The sequence below is a fragment of the Dermacentor andersoni genome, chromosome 1 (assembly GCF_023375885.2).
Source record: "Dermacentor andersoni chromosome 1, qqDerAnde1_hic_scaffold, whole genome shotgun sequence".
NCBI classification, from domain to species: Eukaryota; Metazoa; Arthropoda; class Arachnida; order Ixodida; family Ixodidae; genus Dermacentor; species Dermacentor andersoni.
The window spans coordinates 13,998,903-14,020,137 of record NC_092814.1 but is presented as its reverse complement, the minus strand read 5'-3'; the positions used below and the strand labels follow the sequence as shown (position 1 = coordinate 14,020,137).

The following is a 21,235-nucleotide window of genomic DNA, read 5'->3' as shown; positions in this document are numbered from 1 at the left end:
TGCACTGATTTCATCGCTACTGCGGGAACTGAGCTGATATTCTTAACGTTGTGCGACGCCAAGCTCTGAACCTTCATTAGCGATTATGGAGTTCCACAAACTTCTTTTGATAGCATGCTTTGCTTGTTCTTTCGAAAGACCGGGGTACTGAGTGCGTGCGCGAATATTTCTTCACTGTGTGTGCTACCGTAACACGCAGCGGCAAGACGCACCAAGATGTGCGCGCAACGTGCTCAGTCTTTATTTGACTCGAAAGAAAAACAAAGGACTCAAAATGATAACTATGGGGGTCAAACACGATGAAACAAACGGATACGAATAAATCTCGGAGGTTGTAATTACAATGGATTCTTTATCTTTATTTTCAGCTCTTGATGAAGCTAGTGGCTCACGTATTTCACGTACATTTCATTGTTTATGCCTTCTCACTTAGCACTAATTACATTGGTACGGGTGCGGGGTCATTAAGGACTAGTTATCAATGAATTAGCAGACAGCTTGGCGAGAGCTGTCGTTAGTGGTTCAGTTCTCCCGATCCTTTCTGTATCTGCTTTCATACCTGCTGCTAGGTTCAGGAGACGGGCAATCATACAAGATTCTTGGAACCTATCATTAACAAATTTGAGTTATTATCGACACCTACGATTTCCTTGCAACAGAAGCTTCTGCCGTAATAGAAAAGTTAACGAAATTCCGGTGTCGAATACCTGCATTAAATTATCAACTGCATCGATCTGGTCTCGCGACCTACTCCTTGTGCTCATACTGTGGTGAAGGTCAAACAATAGAACGCTTCTTCCTGTCATGTCGCCGCTTTAACGAGAAAGCGTTAAGGAGCTCGTGTCGCAGAAAAGCCGGTGTCGGCGGCGTCGGTGGCGTTGACCGTGAGCGAAATATCCCGGAAGGCAATTCACAATAAAAAGAACTTGCAAGAATGCCTGGGTGGGAATCGAACCAGGGACTCCGGAGTGTTAGACGGAGACGCTACCACACAGCCATGACTACGATGGCTCAAAGCGCAACGAAAGCACCTCTAGTGAATGTGGTGTTGCCTTAGAAACGAGCCGTAGAAAGTTATACTGCGGTGTATATGGGTAATTATGAGCATGTAAATTACAGAAGTCGCAGTTAAGCGAGTAGCAAAGTACGTTTCCGCTACATTTCTTCTGCGCTTGGCGCACACGCAGAGCCATCATGCGGCAAACACAGAAGACCCCCTCCTCGCAATGTACAGCGCTGCCCCGACAGGTGGCGCGCCATTCGCCTGCTTCTTCCCTTCGTCTCGTTTGAGCGCATTGGGGCCGTGCGGGGACCGGTGCGAGTATGCCCCAATACCCTTGCGTTTAATAAGTTTTCTCGCTCTCTCCCCTTCCAACTTCCGGCATGCGTCCCTCGAACCCTCGTGTTTAGGCGACGCAGATCCTCTTTCCGCTTACAGCGCGATTCCTAGGTGCAGCGTCCGATGCGGGACGCCTCTGACGTAATCGCTGCGCCGTAGCGCGTCTGGTGGGAAAGCTTTCCCTGCGATGTGTGCCGTGCTGCTGGCGAGGAGCCATGCGTCTGCGTAGTGCTCCTGGAACAAATAATTAGAAGAAAGTTGTGCTGTGGACTTCGAAGTCTTGTATATGTAAACTATGTATTTGTGTGACTCAAGAGCATGCCGAGCGAATGAGTGGGTGGTGCGAACAAGGTGCAAAAACGCTATCGCGTTGCACTCTTGAAAGCGAAGCTTAAACGTCTGCCAATTTTTTTACGCATTAAGAAAACGCACTTTAGAATGAAAATTTCATAGTACTCCATTGAATACAACGATTCCGGATAAGAAGAAGCGCTCGTCCCTAGTCAGAGCTCGGCTCCGTGATTGCTAGCCAATTACGCAGTGCTAATTACCTCGTACCAAAGTTTTGCTTGCACCAATGTGTCCGTGAAGGCGAGCGGCATCGACCGATACCAGCTGACCCCAGAGGTGCGTTTTTCTTTGCCACATTTGGTGACTGCATCTACTGCCGCCGTGCGGAGGATTGCTAGGCTTAGGCGTGTTCCGCGGACACTCGGCCCAACAACACCGTCGCACCGACAGCGGCCTGCCGTACATCCCGGCGGCTGCCGCTCGTCAGCTCCGAGATGGAGGCGCCCTCTGAAACAACAATGATCGTGGACAATCACATGTGCGTTCAAGTTCAGGGAACAGAGATCTCACCCGAGGAATACCACAGCGACGCCGGATGGACGCTCGCGGGGGAACGCATGTCGAGGCTGCGCCAGCGGACCCCCGCCAGCGGCAAGCCCGACGGAACCGCCGGGAGTCAAACAAGCACGAGGTCAAAATTCTACAAGAACGCCAGAGCCTCGGCCATCAAGGCAGCACGCATGCCAGCCATGCCACTAGAAGAAACCAAGATAGTTGTCAGACCCAGAGGGGGACTGGACAACGTCAAGACCGGCACCACCACCGTCGCTGCGGCCATACTCACTGCGGCCAAGATCACGAGCGAGGAAAGCGCCGCGGACACCATCTGCCCCAACACACAACAGAACATCATGGTCGTAAGTACACCGAACGAAGACAACGCGGGAAGGTACGCTAAAATCCAGGAGATATCCATTCAAGGCAAACCCTACGAGGTCAGCGCATATCGCACGGCACCTCACGACACCGTGAAGGGCGTCATCAGAGGCATCCCCATCGACGCGAGCGCCGAAGAGCTAGATAGAAAGATCGTCAACGAGAGGAACCCGCTAGCAGTGGCCTCAAAAAGGATTGGAAGCACGACCACTGCGATTGTGGTGTTCCAGGGGCCCAAGGTACCGAACTTTGTCCGATACGGAGTCACCCTGATACCGTGCCGCCTCTACAAGAAACAGATCGACGTCTGCCAGCAGTGCGGCCGAGTGGGACACCGCAAGGACGTTTGCCCGACCCCCACAATCAAGACGTGCATGGCCTGCGGACTCGCGAACCCTACAGAAGACCATCGCTGTGCCCCAAAATGTCAGTTGTGCGGAGGCGAACACCCGACCGGAGACCGAACGTGCAAGGCGAAATACAAGGTCCCCTACGTAGTGCGCAAGCGACAATGGGAGCGCCGACAGGCCGAACGCCAGCTGCTGTCGGAGAGCGATTTCCCGCCACTCGACAAGCCGCCAGCTGCGCGAAAGTCGAGGACCCCATCGGAAAACCGCGCGCCCAAATCCAGAGACAGCAGTTGTTGCAAGAGAAGCCTCAGCAGGAAAACGTCACCATCACGTGAGCGAGTGAGCTGGGTCGACGCAGCGAAAGGAAACAACATAAGGAACGCGCAGAAAATCACCGAAACCACGAAGAAAGAAGATATTACTAAGGTCCGGGAGGCAAATGAGCTCCTAAGACAAGAAAACGCGGCGTTGCGAGCGACCATCAACAACCTCACGAAAGAGATCGCCGAGATTCGTCAGTTGCTGCTAGGCAACGACGAGCCTCTACAGAGACCCACGCCAAGCACAAGCAAGGCCGAGGAAACGACAACGAACATCCCGGAGAAAGCCATAGAGGAACCGGCACCGAAGAAGCGAGCCATCGAGGCCACGCGCACGCAAACAGAAAACGATCGCATCGACAGCCTCGAAGCGAAATTCGAAGCGACATTCAGCAAACTCGAACGGCTAATCACGACAAACATCGCAGCAGTGACAGCACTGAAACAAACAATGGAGACCTACCAAGCCGATAACACGAACAGATTCGCCTACATCGAAAGGACCCTACAGCCGATGGTAGGCTACCCGACGTTTGCGCCCCTCTTCGCGCAACATCCACCCAACCAGGGAGCCCCGTACACGCCAACGCAATCATGGCCGCCAACGCAACACCAGCAACAGCAGGTGTAACCGCGTGGCAGTGGAACTGTCGCGGCTTCGGAAGGAAGAAGGCAGTCATCCAACAGCACATCGTACATGCCGCGCGCAAGCCAGACGTTATACTACTACAAGAAACGCTAACCGACGCACCGTCCCTCCCCGGCTACAGAGTGCACAAGGGACCACCCGACGGCAGAGGCCTGTGCACCCTGGTCAGGAAGGGACTCACGTTCGTCGAACATGAGTTGCAAAGCAATAACAAGATCGAGCACACACTCACCGAAATCATCCCGGGCAAGAAGAGGAAAGGAAGCATATTTCTGCTCAACGTCTACAGCAACCCATCTCAGAGAAAACAGAGATTCAAGACATTACTGCACAGAGCCAGCACCGCAGCGGGCCGCAACACGCTGATCGCGTGCGGGGACTTCAACGCGATGAACCCTGCCTGGGGCTACAACAAGTACACAGCAAAGGGCCGCGACCTATACCAAGACGCCACGGAACTCGATTTCACCCTCATCACGGACCCGACACATCCGACGAGAATTGGTAACTCCGTGTCCCGGGACACCACTCCGGACCTCACGTTCGTCAAGAACGACATCCGGGGCGCGATCACCTGGAGAAACACGGGGATCGACCTAGGCAGCGACCACACCATCGTGGAAATCGGCATACGGGAACACAACGACACCAGCGTCAAAACTCACAGATGGATAGACTGGGATGCCTTTCGAGACGCCAGAAGCCAGAAGAGCGACGGTGACGACGAGATCGAAGACATCGACTCGTGGACGGCCGAAATCACCAAGAGCGTACGCGACGCGACCAAAGAGATTGAAACGGGCACGGAGATCGACAAAGTAGACAGCCGGCTTGCGCATCTCATCGAGGCCAAACAGTCGATACACAATCGCTGGAAGAAACAACGGCTTAACCGCAGACTGCGAAAGAAGGTGGCGGACCTGAACCGAGCGATCGAGGATCACTGCCGCGCTCTCTGCATGCAACAGTGGAACGAGATCTGCAACGCGGCAGACGGGCAGATGCATAGCGGGAAGACGTGGAACCTACTGCGGCACCTGCTCGACGAAACTAAGACCAAGTCGCACCAAAGGGACAGACTCGCCAGGCTCATACATCGGGCGGTCTCAGCACACGGCGTCGATGAAGTCACCAGGCGCATTAACGACAAATACCTGCCGACTACACCTACCGAACAACACGCGCCGTACAGCGGCCTGCCTAACGCGAAGCTCGATCGTGATATCGACGTCGAGGAGGTACGCGCGGCCCTGCACGACCTCAACAGCCGGTCGGCAGCCGGCCCGGACCTTGTCACGAACAAGGCGCTCAAGAACCTCGATGACGGCTCGATTGAAAAGCTCGCAAAATACTACAAGTGCTGGAGAGCGGGCGCGCTGCCAAAGCTGTGGAAGACAGCCAAGACCATCCTGATCCCCAAGCCGGGGAAGCCGCCGGACACGGATAACCTCCGGCCCATCTCGCTCACGTCCTGCGTGGGCAAGGTGCTGGAGCACGTCCTGCTCAACAGGTGGCAAGACTACCTGGAACGAGAAGGGCTGTACCCGGCCACTTTGATCGGCTTCAGACAGCATCTCAGCACGCAGGACGCGATGCTGCAGCTCAAACACCAAATCATCGATGATGGTGGCAGCGCCCGCGACAACAAAGCCATCCTAGGGCTCGACCTGCAGAGCGCTTTCGATAAGGTGAAATACTCGGCGATTCTGTCCCAAGTGTCCAAGCTCAACATGGGGGAAAGATCCTACAACTACATCAAGGACTTCCTCACGGACAGGACCGTCGAGCTACGAGCAGGCGAGCTACAGACGCAAGAGAAGAAGCTCGGGAGCACTGGAACACCGCCGGGATCGGTCATTTCGCCGATGCTGTTCAACCTGGTAATGATCGGAGTGGCCGAAAAGCTCGGGCGCATCGAAGACGTCAGGCACACCATCTACGCGGACGATATCACGATATGGGTGACCGGTGGCAGCGACGCCCACATCGAGGGCGCGCTGCAAGCCGCCGTCGACGCAATAGAAGACCAGCTGGAAGGCACCGGACTGAGATGTTCGCCGAGCAAATCGGAGCTTCTCATACTCCCACCTACCAAATACAGCAGAGGCAAGTCCAGACAACGCGAAAGCGAAAAAATCAGAATCGTGACCAAATCCGGCAACGTGATCCCCGAGGTCGGCAAAATTAGGATCCTAGGCATGGTCATCGAAAAGCACGGAAGGAACGGCGAAACCATCACCCGTCTCAAGGCAAAAGCAGCCAACGCGATTCGACTCCTCAAGCGAGTCACTTCCCGAAAGGCTGGCATGAGAGAGGAGAGCCTAATTAGGCTCGTCCAATCTTTCGTCATCAGCCACGTCGCGTACGTTGCAGCCTACCACAGATGGCTGCAACACGAACGAAACAAGATCAACGTGCTCATCAGAAGAGCGTACAAGACGGCGCTGGGCCTGTTCGAGTCCACAAGCACGACCCGCTTGTTACAACTCGGGCTACACAATACGCTCGAAGAAATAGCCGAAGCGCAACGGACCTCTCAACTGGAGCGGCTGTCCATGACCAAAGCCGGGAGGAAGATACTGGACGATCTGGGAATAAGACGCTCGAACGAGGTGGAGATGAAGCTCCCCGTCCCCGAAGAGGTCCGACGCCAGACCAGAATCGACCCCATACCGAAGAACATGAATCCCGAGTTCAACAAGGGAAGAAGAGCGGCGAGGGCCAAGGCTCTCATCGACCAGCATGCCAACGACGAACACGCGCGGTACGTGGACGCGGCCGAATACCAACGGAACGCCTTCGCAGCGGTCGTCATAGAGGCGTCAACCGGCGCCACGAGGACGGCAGCGAGCGTGAGAAGCACCGAAGCGGAGCAAGCGGAGGAGGTAGCCATCGCCCTGGCCATCGCCGACGGAGAATGCCACACGGTGCTGAGTGACTCAAGACAGGCGGTGCGTAACTTCGCCAAAGGGCAAATCTGCAGGGAGGCTGAGCGCGTACTGCGAGCGGTAAAACTAGACGAACGAAAAGTACGACTCAAGTGGTTCCCGGCGCACGCGGGCGACGCGTCGGAACGCAATGAGAACCATAATGAGACGGCACACGCCGCGGCGCGAGCGCTAACCAACCGCGCCCCGGCGACAGACCGTCCGACGTGGTTCGGAACTAAGGACCGCATGACGGATTACAATGAAATCGCGAAGGCCTACCGCTTGGCTCGCAGGACTCTTCCACCCCCGCACCCGAGACTGAGTCGAGCGGAGGCGGTAGTGCTGAGACAGCTCCAGACCGGATCGCTACCGAGCCCGAAACTGATGAATCGCATGTACCCCGAGACATATCCGACAGATATGTGCAGAGTCTGCCGGAGGGAGACCGCAGACTACACGCACATCTTGTGGGACTGCATTAAATATCCAGAGGACGCTAAATCAAGAACACTCCCACCGCGGCTCGAGGCAGCCGCAAAGAGCTACGACCGAGACGATCAGCTCTGGGCCGTCCAGCAGGTCCTCGAGGCGCTCGAAAGGCACGGACCCAGCGAGCCGGCAACGGCGAGCGGAGACCCGCGCCGAGTAACGGCAACTTCGAGGATGACGTAGGCCCTCGTCGGGGCGCGCGAGCGCCCAACTGCAGGCATAAATAAAGTTTCTTCAATCCAATCCAATATCTTAGGGAGCCTTTTCTCTGGGATATTGTCATAGGGACGTTGGTGCAGCTGAATCTCTTAAAACTTATCTGACTTCATTCCTTTAGCTATTCAAAATTTTTCAATAGTGATTCTTTTCAGACATGGATAATCTTTTTCCTAAATCACCCGATTCTTGACCAATCCCCCATAATGGGTGTGAGCCACTCTCGGAGGAAAGCAAAAGAAAGTAATAAGATTAAATGGCGGTCAACACCCATCTTACTGAAGTTATGTCTGATAGTTATTTCCTCCTTCCCTGTAGTGCTCGATACTGATGCATCGCACTACGCAACGGCTGCAGTTCTTTATCAGAAGGAATCATGATAATATGATCATCAAAAGCACCACATCGTTGGGTACTACAGCTATACATTGAAGCCCACTGAAGTCAATTATAATACCACAGAAAAAGAAGCGCTGGTGGTTTTAAAAGCTATTCGATGTTTTAGAACATATGTAGAAGGCGCGAAGTAACCCTTCTTACCGATCATTTGACTCATCTCCTAAGCATGGTACGACCAAAGGGTCGAATCACGAGATGGGTTAATTACCTAGAACAGTTGGGCTGTTACGCATCACATCGGCCTGGACAACTACTGAGAGATGCGGACGCCATGTCTAGATTACTTGTCCGCGAGACAAGCGAACACCAACAAGAAATAAATCACGTCAGTTTGTTGAAAGGCACTGAGGAAATGAAGTTTGTGGGCCGAAAATATCACGTGCCACCGACATTGGTTTCCAAGATACTTCAACCATAGCGCGACAGTCTAGAGTGGGGGAGACATGACGGCTTCTGGCGCGCTTAGCAAAAAGTGCTGAAAATGGTTACTTGGCCAAGTATGAAGGACGACATCAGAAATTACGGGCGCTCGTAAAGCTATTCCAAACTTTTCCATTCCAATTCTGCAATCAGCCCTCCATGATTGTTCAAAAATTTTTCGCGCCACCCCCATTTCGCCTGTCTGTCACGCGACGTCACGAAAACCGCGCCCCATCTGATATTATGTGTGCACACTGATTATGCATGATTAGCGCGAACGAGAGGAAAATAAGCATTTCTCATTGAACGCCTCTTTCCTCATTATACTCTGCCATTATTCAAACGTTTTCGGGCTCCGCCCGCTGCGCCAGTCTGCCACGCGACTTCACAAAACCGCGAAGGCTCACTGCGTCAAAGTCACGTATATGCGTTAAAGACGCATAACTATGCCGAACAAATTAGGTTTTTTTTTTGAGTAGCCGGAGACTGCCCTGTTCCGAAAGGAATAGAAAATGGCTGCCCGCCGCTTGCTCTGGCACTAGCTACTCGGAGCGGGCGGGGATCATGAATTCATTCGCGTATAACGAGCATTTTTCCGTGGAAGTATAACGTTTTCGAGACCTTTCAGCACGCATACAACATCGCTTTGCGGACTCTTCTTTGCTGAGGACAATTATGGCGGTATTTGTAACCTTACGTGGCACGCTGCCGCAATTTCCGACACCGAAAGCTAAGTAAGGGGAAGCGGACCAATCGCAGACGCCCGCAGCGCCCATCCAGTTATCTACTTTCACTGTGCTGGCTAGGCCCCATCGAACCCCCCTCCACTTGAGCGTGCTCCTCGCCTCTTATCAAACAATTCGATAAAAAAATCTGCTCAATGTAGACAGTGCTATTCGCTCTGGAAAAAAATGTGACTTCCTGTAAACGAGGAGTGTGTTTGATCGGGCTTTTCAGACAACGGGTTACCGCCCGATGCTTGCGCCGGTGGTTACGTAAATTTAACGTCAGGAGATTGGAATAGTTTTCCGTTATAGGGCCCGACATTCGCACGTGCCACCTATGTCAACTGAACAAAGTCAAGGGAAAACAGGGGGAAGGCTCCTGCTTTCACCTTTTTCTCGTTTTGCTCAAGTGAACAAAGCGAAATTCAAGTGGGCGACAGACGTAATAACCCCAAGACATTCACGCATCTCCTTGGAATTCACGCACTTACAGTTCGCGGAACTTACAAAAAAGGGAGAAGGCACGCGGAAAACTCAAGCATTTTTACTCACTATCGATGAATGCACAATAATGATCACGGTCAAGGCTTCCAAAATACAAAGAGGAGAGTGTGCCATGGCCATGCCTTTCGGAGCAATAAATTAGGCAACTGAACACGAGATCACGGAATTACAGCAAAATTTTCCTCAGCATACCATCCTGCAGCGAATGGTCTTGTTGAACGTGCCGAAAAAGACACGAAGCAATACATGAAAACGTACTTGAAATTACAAGTGCTGCCTCGAGGCTGCTACAAGACACCACACCCGTTCATACACGAGTGGATTATTTGCTCTCTTTGCCCCGTCTGGAGTTGTGCCTACTCTCCCTGCGGATCGCGAAATGGGTACCCTCGAGAAGCTTGCTCTTAGTGAAGTCAAGAAAAGATACAGACAAGCAGCCGCCTACAAGACAGCGCACGAAAACGAACTTGAACAAGAGGCGAAACAGCGACATACCAGATATGGAAGAAAGCGTCCCAGTCAAAAACGGTATTAGAAGTACCAACGCTACCTTTACAGACCTTCCGCTAAAACGGCATTACAGCACGGTGTATTGAAGACTATTTGGTACCTGGGAGCCACCGGACAAACAGAGTGCCCCTCACCTGGAAATGTGTTCAATTATTACACTAGGAAGTGTAAACAAAGGAACTGCCGTGGTTGCTTAGTGACTGTGGTGTTGGGCTGCTAAGCACGAGGTCGCGGAATCGAATCCCGGCCATGGCGACTGCATTTATATTGGGGTGAAATGTGAAAACACCCGTGTACTTAGATTTAGGTGCACGTTAAAGAACCCCATGTGGTCCAAATTTCCGGAGTCCACCACTACGGCGTGCCTCATGATCATATGGTGGTTTTTACACGAGAAAAGCCATAATTTAATTAATTATTTAATTAATTGTAAACAGAAGAAGCCGGGGAGGATGAAGCAGATTCCATCTGGAATGGGAAAGAGGAGGCAGCAGGGAAGCGTGGAGAAGAGGAAGAAGTTAGGTTGGCGGAGCATAGGAGGTCGCGGGACCTACACTCTAAGAACAGTTTACACCCTTTGGCGTGCCCCTTCTGCCACACAACAATAATCGTCATCTGCCGCGATGCGTTTTCTTTCTTTAACGCTGCGAGCCCGGAACTTTCCAGTAACGAACGGCACGCGCGTTATCAGCATAGAACAGTTTACACCCTTTGGAGTGCCCCTTCTGATAACGCGCGTGCCGTTCGTTACTGGAAAGTTCCGGGCTCGCAGCGTTAAAGAAAGGACACGCATCAAGGCAGATGACGATTACCGTTGTGTGGCAGAAGGGGCACGCCAAAGGGTGTAAACTGTTCCTAGAGTGTAATCCCGGCCATGGCGGCCGCATTTCGATGGGGACTAAACGCGAAAACGCCTGTGTACTTAGGTGTAAGGGCACGTCAAAAACCCCAAGTGGTCGAAATTTCCGCAGTCCTCCACTACGGCGTGCCTCATAATCAGAAAATGGTTTTGGCACGTAAAACCCCATATAATTTATTTATTTTCTGGCGGAGCACAGTTTCTCACTATAACACCTAGAGAGAAATATGGATCCACCGTCCATGGGAGTTTCCTAAGGGGCGCTGTGCCGTCATGGGAATGACTGTATGTGTGTCTGCGAGGCTTGTGTTCGCCGGTGTTGTAAGAGGCTTTGTCTAAAACGTGGATATGGCTACACAAATAACGCGTTCCTAAAGTAACACCTTCATAACAGGTTTCCATTCAGCCATATTACATCTTTCATTGAAGTTTACTCACCTACAATGCATAAACTAGTGAAGAAAAGCAAGAACAAACGACAAGGTGTTCCAAAGCGAGCGCGAATCTTGTCGTCTGTCCTCCATCTTTAGCAGCCTGCTGATACTTTTTACGTTTCATACAATTGAACATGCAATAGTACGTTCTCATAATTAAACAAAACAAGCTTTTGTGTAAAAAGCTAAATCACCTTTTTATGTGTGCTGTTTTAGTAAAGAATGAATCATTGTGACCGACGGTTGTTAAGAACGGCCCAGCTGAGGTGCAAGTTTTGCCAGGCAGTTGCGACAGTGGCGGCGACGTTTCTTGGAACGCCACCGTTACGCTCTAGCCTCGTCGCCGTTGTGACTGAATGCTATCGCGGACCAACTATTGTTACTGAGCCGCCACCGCCACCCTGGTCTGCCGCGAGCGGGGCAGTGCTCGCGGGAACGTAGTTCGAGGCTCTTTCCCACGCGCCGTCCAAGACGCAAGACAATGGGCACCCAAACGCGCTCCGGGGGTCAGCTCGGGGAATAAAAGTCACCTTTCCTCACACAAGCCCCGAGTTCACCGAAGTCCGTCTGACGTCGGCTCCGAACCGTGAACCTGTGCGGAAGTGTGTGTGTGTAAGCCGTCCCGCAGAGAGGCGGCTTGTTTACGATGTCTGGACGAACGTCTCCCTCACCTAGGTATCGGCGGAGGACCGTGTGTTTATAAACCGCTGTTGTGTGGCTGCTCAGTGCACTTTCTCAAGCAGTCATGTTAGACTGATGTACTTTTCTCGCGCAGTCATGCTAGACTGAAGAACTGCATGTAGATACTGTAAATAAACCCATATTCCTCGTTCTCGATGAGAAGCAGTCCTTCCTTTCATCAACGTCCTCAACGTGGATAAGTTGGATGACGGCATGGGCCAGCTACCTTCTAATTCATGCCCGACTCCAATCTTGACAACGGGTTACGAGCGATGGGATTGAGCCCCCAATCCTGACAACTGGCTGACAGCGGTGAGATGGACTTTGCGACGTGGTGCTGTGTCTGCGGTGAGCGCTTGGTTCTTGCTTTGACTCTCTAGGCTTCAGTTTGTGGTTGTTCTGTTTAGAACAGTAGGGAAGCTAGATTGTTGAGTGTTAGCTAGGTTGTGTTTTCTTAGCTAGATTTAGAGAGCAGGATCAAGGCAGTAAAGCAGCAATCATGGTGTTAAGGACACTGCTGAGAGACGAGTTGTTGATTGTTGATGAGGAACTGGGCCTAGATGTACGCAAGGAAATGCTAAAGTCGGAATTACTGAAGCTAATTTCCGAGCAGACCAGCGAGGAAGAAATTGAAATGGGGTCGGAACTTCTGAAAAATAGAGAAGAACGGGACAGAGAGAGAGAGGCACGCGATTTAAGAAAAATGCAACTTGAACTTGAAAGCAAACGTTTGGAATTGTCTCAAGGAAGTGAAGGTGCTCTGGGACGATCAAGTGAGGAAGAATCATACGTCATGGACAGGCTATTAAAGCCATTTGAGCTCGGGACCGACATAGGCTTGTTCCTAAGCAATTGTGAAAGGACTTGCGAGAAGATGAACTTCGGCCCGAGTACATGGCCACAGTGGTCGCTGTCTATGTTGCCGTGTGAGGCGGCGGAAGTAATCGCCAGACTGAGTGCACAGGATGCATATGATTATGCGAAAGTTAAGGCTAGTCTCCTGAAGAAATACCGCCTTTCAGCCGAAGCTTTTCGGCAAAGGTTTAGGAGCACAGGCAAAAAAGATAGCGAGGGCTATCCGGAGTTTGCATACGGCTTAAAGGCCAACCTAGTCGAGTGGCTGAAAAGCGCGGAAGCGTACGACCGCAGAGACATGATCATTTAATGCATGTGTCTAGAGCAGTTTTACAAAAGCATCCCCCAAGCTGTGAAACTGTGGGTGCAAGACAGAGGGAATGTAAACACTGTGGGAAGGGCGGCTGAATTAGCCGAAGAGTACGCAACACGTAGAAAACTGAACGCCGAGGACGGTAATTGGGACGGTCGAAAGGGGCCGCGGAAACCATTTCAGTTCAAAAAGGGTTCGCAGACTAGACGACCGGAGCCTGTAGACGTGGAGGAAAAGCCCTCAGAAAAGAGCGAGGAGAAATCAATCGGGGAAACAGTACAAAAAGAGCAGAAACAAAAATTCGAATCTTTTAGACTGATCCACTGCTATAAGTGCCACAAACTGGCACATATCGCTGTGAACTACGGAAAGCCTAGCGTAGTTTTTTCCTACGCAGATGAAAAAGACGTGAATATGGTACTTTTAAGCCCATGGCCTACCATGCACGGTGCTAAGAGACAGTGCCGCCACGATGGACATTGTCCATCCGTCTTACGTGACGGTAGATGACTTCACCGGAGAAGTAGCATGGATCAAACAGGTTATAGAAGAACACAGCGTGTGTCTGCCCATGGCCAAAGTCAAAATCAGGGGACCATTCAGGGAACTAGTGAACGAGGCTGCAGTTTCCAAAATTTTTGTCACTGCAGTACCCTTAAATTTTTTCGAATCGTTCAAATCAGTTACTGCGTGAAAAAGGACTTAAACTGGGAGAGGGCGTAGTACAGGCATTGACGCTAGGCCAAGCTCATAAAATCGCGACGCTTTCGGCTGAAAATGCACAAGCTGCTCCAGCGGAAGTAGGAAAGGAGATAACTTCAATAACCGAATCCAGAGCAAGGCTCGAAGGATGAAAAAACAGTTGAGGAAAGCCTGCCAACTGACCAGCTCAATGAGAGCGTATCGCCAGGGTGTCAAAGTTCACCCCTGCCGGAAGAGCCCGCTGATGCACTCGCAAGCGAGACAGGGTCATTACTATCACCGGCCTCAAATAATTTGATCAGCTCTTACGTGTGGATACAGATTCACTGGCAGCCGAGCAAAAGAATCATGAGAGCTTAGCTAAATTACATCACACAGCTAAAGAAGGCATTGCTAGGCGCAACGTGACGATACATGAGAGAGGAGGATTGTTGTATCGCCCTACAGAGATCGAAAGGGTAGGACTAAAGATCAGTTAGTCGTAACTACTAAGTACAGGGAGGACCTTTTGAGTCTCTGTCATGGAAGTGGGTGGTCCGGCCACCAAGGCATAAAAAAATTAAAAGAAAGATTGCTTATGGAATACTACTGGCCTGGCTGTTTCAAAGACGTAGAAAACTTTGTAAGATTATGCGACGCCTGCCAGCGCTGGGGTAAACCAGGAGAGACATGAAAAGCTCCACTAAAGGTAGTGCCCTTAATAACAGAGCCTTTCAGACGACTTGTGATAGACACGGTAGGGCCTCTACCAAAAACAAAATCGGGTTGCAGGTACTTGTTTACCAAGCTGTGTCCGGCTACAAAGTTTCCAGAAGCAATCCCTCTGAATGAGCTCAGCTCCACTGAAGTAGTAGACGCGCTTTAGACAGTGTTTGCACGAGTTGGGTTTCCAGCCGAAATTCAGGCGGATCAAGGGTCAGTATTCACCAGTGCACTGACTTCCACATTCTTGCAAAAGTGCGGGGTAAAGTTAATACACAGTTCCGTCTATCACCCTCAGTCAAACAGTGTAGAGAGGTGGCATTCAGTGCTCAAGCGAGTTTTGCGTGCACTCTGTTACGAGCACAATGAGAACTGGGAGAACTGTCTGCCGGCAACTTTGTTTGCTTTGCAAGTGGTTCCACATGAAGCGACAGGGTTCTCGCCAGCTGAACTAGTGTATGGGAGGACACTCCGTTCTTCACTAAGTATGTTAAGACAGACGTGGGAGGAAAGAGGAGAGAGTCCAACAGTGGTAGAATACGTGCTAAATCTGCGGGAACGGCTAAGCGCAACCCAAGAACTAGTCGGAAAGAACATGGGAGTAGCTCAAAAGAACGCCAAATTCTATTACGACAAGAATGCGAGGCTTCGTACGTTTAACGCCGGAGACCAGGTAATGATCCTCAAACCTTCAAGAATTAACAAGCTTGAAGTTCACTGGGACGGGCCCGGTAAAGTGTTGCACAAACTTTCAGATACTAACTATGCTCTGAAAATGCCCGGTCGCAGGAAGGATGTGAGGATATATCACTGCAATTTGATGAAGCCGTATGTAGAGCAGAGCGGAGTCGTTACCTGTACCATCAAAGATCAGGATGACACTCCTGCCAAGTTTAAAGAATATAAGGCGACCTGCAACTCTGAAATCGGCCTAGAAGAAGTAGTAAAACATTCGGTAAGCTCGCACGCTCTTAGACCCGAGCAGCTAGATGAGCTAAGAGGGGTGTTAGGGGAATATCTCGACAGATTGAGCGATCGGCCAGGTAGTACCGAACTAATAACGCATGAAATAGAGCTGCCATCAACCGACCCCGTAAGATCAGAGCTTTAAAGGGTGTCTCCAAGACAGAGAGAAATTATGGAGGCAGAGATACAGCGCATGCTAGAGTTGCGAGTTATTGAGCCGCTGAGAGTGACTACACGTCACCGGTAATACTGGTAGAAACCCCTAACAAGGACCCTCGTCCGTGTGTTGACTACAGGAATGTTAAATGCCATCAGGGATCAGCTGTACCCGATACCCAACATTGAGGAACGAATTGAAAGAGTTAGCGCTGCTAAATACATTTCAACTATAGATCTCGTGCGGGGGTACTGGCTAGTTCCCCTTTCAGAAAGTGCCAGCCGCTATGCCGCATTCATCTCACCTATAGGCACCTTTCGCCCTCTCGCACTCAGCTTCGGGCTGAAGAACGCGCCGTTTAGCTTCTCTAAGTTAATGGATATTGTCCTAAAAGACTTGCAGGAGTTCGCCTTGCCATATCTTGATGATGTAGCCATTTTTTCAGACAGCTGGAAACAACACGTATCGCACCTCAAACAGGTGTTCTCACGGTTGAGAGAAGCCGGCTTAACGATGACAACGGAAAAGTGTAGATTTGGTTGTTCACAGTTTACTAATCGGGGCCATGTTGTCGGCCAGGGCACGAGACGGCCGGCCGAGCTGAAAATAGCTGCGATTGGAGAATTTTCTCAGCCGCGCACGAAAACAGACCTGCGTTCATTTTTGGGACTTGTGGGGTACTATCAACGGTACATACCGAATTACTCCCAAATGGCAAGTCCATTAACGGACGTCTTTCGAAAGGGAGCACCGAGTAGCGTACACTGGAATAAAGACAAAGAGAGCACTTTCCAAAGTTTGAAAACGCTATTGGTTTCTCGTCCTGTGCTTAGCGCGCCAGACTACACAAAGGAATTCATAGTGCAATGCGACGCAAGCGACAGAGGTATGGGCGTGGTACTTAGTCAGGTCGGCGATGATAACGAGGAGCATCCTATCCTCTATGCCAGCCGTAAACTAAATGTAAGAGAGGAAGCCTACAGCGCTTCAAAGAAGGAATGCGCTTGTTTAGTTTGGGCCACCCAGAAGTTGTCGTGTTACTTGTACGGAGCGGAGTTCATCTTCGAGACCGACCACTGTCCTCTGACGTGGCTCAATCAAATGTCACACAAAAATGGCCGCTTGCTCCGATGGAGTCTCACTCTCCAAGAGTACAACTTCTCAGTTAGATATAAGAAGGGAAAGTTGCATAGCAATGCGGATGGTTTGAGCAGGCTAATTTGAATTCTGCGTTTAAGGGTCCCGCCTAAATTTTAGGGTTAATATTGTTAATTTTGTTAAGCCAAGAAGATTCCCTCTCATTTAGCAGCATTCCCTCCATGATTGCTGAATTTGTCAGCACGAAATTGCTTCAAAAATTGACATAGCGAAATGCAGCATTTTTTGTTTCTGCACTTATGTTTTCTTTAAGGCCTAGCGGGTCTAAAGTGAGATCCAAGGTACGTCATCTCGGCGCAGAGCCGTGTTGTGCGGTTCGTTTTGCAGTTGCCTGTCCTTGTTGGTTGTTTCGGGGCGGTGACATCACTACACAGGTGGTCGCTGCGAGCCAAGGCATCACCCCCTGGCCACCAGCCGTTCTCTTCCTGCGCAGCGGTTGTCAGCGCTGGACAGTCGAGATTTTACGGGCCATGGAGGCGCTGTTAAGAACGGCCCAGCTGGAGGTGCAAGTTTTGCCAGGCAGTTGCGACAGTGGCGGCAACGTTTCTTGGAACGCCACCGTTACGCTCTAGCCTAGTCGCCGTTGTGACTGAATGCTATCGCGGACCAACTATTGTTACTGAGCCGCCACCGCCGCCCTGGTCTGCCGCGAGCGGGGGAGTGCTCGCGGGAACGTAGTTCGAGGCTCCTTTCCACGCGCCGTCCATGACGCAAGACAATAGGCACCCGGCCGCGCTCCGGGGGTCAGCTCGGGGAATAAAAGTCACCTTTTTTCACACAAGCCCCGAGTTCTACGAAGTCCGTCTGACGTCGGCTCCGAACCGTGAACCTGTGCGGAAGTGTGTGTGTGTAAGCCGTCCCGCAGAGAGGCGGCTTGTTTACGATGGCTGGACGAACGTCTCCCTCACCTGGGTATCGGGGGAGGACCGTGTGTTTATAAACCGCTGTTGTGCGGCTGCTCAGTGCATTTCTCAAGCAGTCATGTTAGACTGATGTACTTTTCTCGCGCAGTCATGCTGGAATGATGAACTGCATGTAGATACTGTAAATAAACCCATATTCCTCGTTCTCGATGAGAAGCAGTCCTTCCCTTCATCAACGTCCTCAGCGTGGATAAGTCGGACAACGGCATGGGCCAGCTACCTTCTAATTCATGCCCGACTCCAATCTTGACATCGGGTTACGAGCGATGGGATGGAGCCCCCAATCCTGACACGGTACATTGCTTCCTAGGCATGTCTTCATCGTTTCGTGGCTCTCAGAAAACGATGCCAATCCCAAGTCACAATATGCGGGCATTCCCAAGCATACCACAGCGCAGTAGCGCCACATTTCCCTCTAGGTAATATAGTGAGAAACTCTATGCAGCGGAGAATACGATTAAATAGCGCGCGGTCAACAACCGACTTACCGTAGTTGTGTCGGTATTTGGCTAGTTTACCCGGACCGCTTGCACTTGCATTAGCTCAAAACAAATAGACGTCACATTGCAGTGTGTGTGTGTGTTTTCTTTTTTATTTAAGGGGGGGGGGGTACGTGTCCATAACCATCTTTTGTAATAAAACAGTAGCCGTTTCTAAAACTCAAATGCCGAGAATCATATCAGCCCCTATGGCTTCATAGATCGTCATTGTCAGCAATGGCGAATCGCAGCTGGTTTCGCCATCGAGGACCACGCCGCTCTAGTGACACTCAGCGAGGCCTCCAAATAAACTCGCTCCAAGTGTCACCAAGTTTGCTTGTCGTCCCAAACCGGCACGCGACGCACGCGTCAACGGTTGGAGAGTGTGCAGAGACCATCGGCGATGGGGACTACTGGAACCACAATGCACTGCGCGGGACTGCCGCAGCGTAGTAAAAGTGGTCGTGATATCCTGTCTGTTGAGGCAGGTCTGAGACAATTCGTGGCTTTCTTCGTCCCAATTCATGTGACCTCTTCATTCCTCAAAGATCCGATATGCGAGGACGGTATATGTCACGTGTTCTTATTCTGTTTGTCTTTAAAGAGAATGCATTTCTCTGCAAGGTATCCCCGGTTTTCTGGTTTCTAGTCTCTTTCGTGGACCGATCCCGAAAGTAGTGAAGCCTAAATCCGTTCCCGTGGGTATGTGCAGTCTAAAAATGTGAGCGGATCCCAAAGGATGTGCATTCTCAAAATCCAAGTACACCCACTTGACATCTACGTAAGAAAGTACATGTCACTACACAGGTTATGTTTGTTGTAGTTGTGATACCCAAGTTGGCGTCAAAGAGTTTTGTTGAAGAATGGCGCATGCTCAACGGACCAAGTGGCGCGTATCCGAGCTGGCATCAAAGATCTACCAGATACCGACTGGTACATGCCCAGTGGCAAACAAACAAGTTGGCGTCAGAGAGGTTCGTTCAAGAGCAGCCCGTGGCGCGCACACCTAGTGGCCCCAGTTACAAATATCCAGAAACCCTCTGGGGCCCAGCGGCATGTACCCAGTGGCACTTATATTTTGGCGGCCTTACGTGCGAGATCGGCGCACAAAAACAGATGTGCGCTTCAGAAACTGGGTTGACTCGGAGAAGAATGCGTCGTATTAAAATGTGGCCCCGTGGGTATGTGCAGGGCCGATCTCGAAGGCAGTGCAAGCAAAATACTGAAGCCGCCCAACGCTCCTACCCTCACAGGAGGGGTGACGCGATGGAGTACCGTGCGCAGTGACTCATTTTAGCATCTTTCAAAGGAAGACATAGTGAAACATTGTTCCAGCGCAGAAATAAACACGCACGATATTGAAATAAACATGAAAGACATTGTCTTTCATTGTATTTGGTCAACGTCAACTACAGGTTGAATTTGGCCCCTATAACGTAAAACTATACAAATATGTTTTTATTCCAATCTCCTGACATCAAATTTGCGTAATCCCCGGCGCAAGCATCGCCGGTGACACACAGCGTTGCCTCAACAGCCCAATCAACGCTGTCTTAGTTTATAGGAGGTCACTTTGCTTTCAAAACAAATAACATTGCCTACATTGAGCGGTTTTTCATTTGTAATTGGCTGCCAGGAGCATGTACAAGTGGAGAGGGTTTCGTATGGGGCCAAGCCAGCGCACTGAAAATCGATGACCGAATGACGAAGGTGGTGCTGGCGTCTGTGACTGGTCCGCTTTCCTTTACTTAGCTTGTTGTGGCTTGTCGAAAATCGCGGTGGCATGCAACGGAAGGTTAAGAATGCCGCTGAAACGGATCAAGGAAGAGTTGGTATAGCGACGTCGTAAACGTTCCGAAAGTGCTCGAACACGTTACACGGCCACACAAAAAGATTTATTATACGTAAACAAACCCATCTTCTCCGGCAAGTGCGAGTAGCCAGTGCCTGAGCGAACGGCAGGAGCCATCTTTTATTCCTTTCGAAACGGGGCAGCCTGCGCCTGTTCAGCAGGAAATTCAGTTTTGTTCGCCATATTATTGCATCTTTTAACGCGCATACGTCACTTTTACGCGGTGAGTTTTCGCGCTTTTGTAACGTCGCGTGACAGGCAGGTGGAGTGGGTGCAGCCCGAAAACATTTGACAAATAGCCGACGGCTAATGGCGAAAAGCCGGCGAATGATAAATTAGTATTTTTCTTTTCTTTGATCTGATCATGCATAATCAATGTGTGCACGTCTTATCAGATGGGGAGATATCGCGGTTTTCTTGACGTCGCGTGACAAACAGGCGAAGTATGTGGTCCAAAAAGTGGGTGACCAATCGCGGATGATTGCAGAATTGGAATAGCTGTACGTTATAGCGTCCCTGCTTCCCAACTTTCTTCTTTGTTTGTTTCAACAATTTTTAATAGCCTGTGACAGATAGCGTTTTCCCGCCTAACTTAAGACCAGAAGTGTTGAACTGCTAGAGGAAGGTTTCCGAAAAACTGAAAATGGAATTCGAATGTATTTCGTAGCACATGGGCGGAGATCTCGAGACTGCTGCTAGTTCCAGAATCTCTATCAAGCAGACATAACTGCTCGCCTATAATTTCTCACATCTGTGATATTTTCAGTGCTTAGGGGTTAAAAAAATAGAATCACCTTAAAAAATTAAATTGTGGGGTTTTACGTGCCAAAACCACTTTCTGATAATAAGGCACGCCGTAGTGGAGGGCTCCGGAAATTTCGACCACCTGGGGTTCTTTAAAGTGCACCTAAATCCAAGTACACTGGTGTTTTCGCATTTCGCCCCCATCGAAATGCGGCCGCCGTGGCTGGGATTCGATCCCGCGGCCTCGTGCTCAGCAGCCTAACACCATAGCCACTGAGCGACCACGGCGGGTAAAGAAGCACCTTACAAGACCCGGATAGGACGCTCATTCC

At 50.8% G+C, this 21,235-nt stretch overlaps 1 protein-coding gene across 1 annotated transcript; it reads left to right on the top strand.

The window, feature by feature from the left end:
* Positions 1–1,830: 1,830 nt before the first annotated feature.
* On the top strand, positions 1,831–19,604 carry LOC126544004 (uncharacterized). Its single transcript, XM_072286034.1, has 2 exons — positions 1,831–3,812; positions 19,499–19,604. Exons 1-2 carry the CDS (start codon positions 2,125–2,127, stop codon positions 19,602–19,604), a joined length of 1,794 nt encoding a protein of 597 aa, XP_072142135.1. The 5' UTR covers positions 1,831–2,124.
* The last annotated feature ends 1,631 nt before the right edge of the window (positions 19,605–21,235 follow it).

Bases quoted from the DNA above. Each gene is read 5' to 3' on its own strand.
- LOC126544004 (XM_072286034.1), top strand. From the start codon at position 2,125: ATGGAGGCGCCCTCTGAAACAACAATGATCGTGGACAATCACATGTGC. The intron at 3,813-19,498 runs GTACACGCCAAC...GGGTATGTGCAG, and splicing joins CCACCCAACCAGGGAGCCCC to GGCCGATCTCGAAGGCAGTG.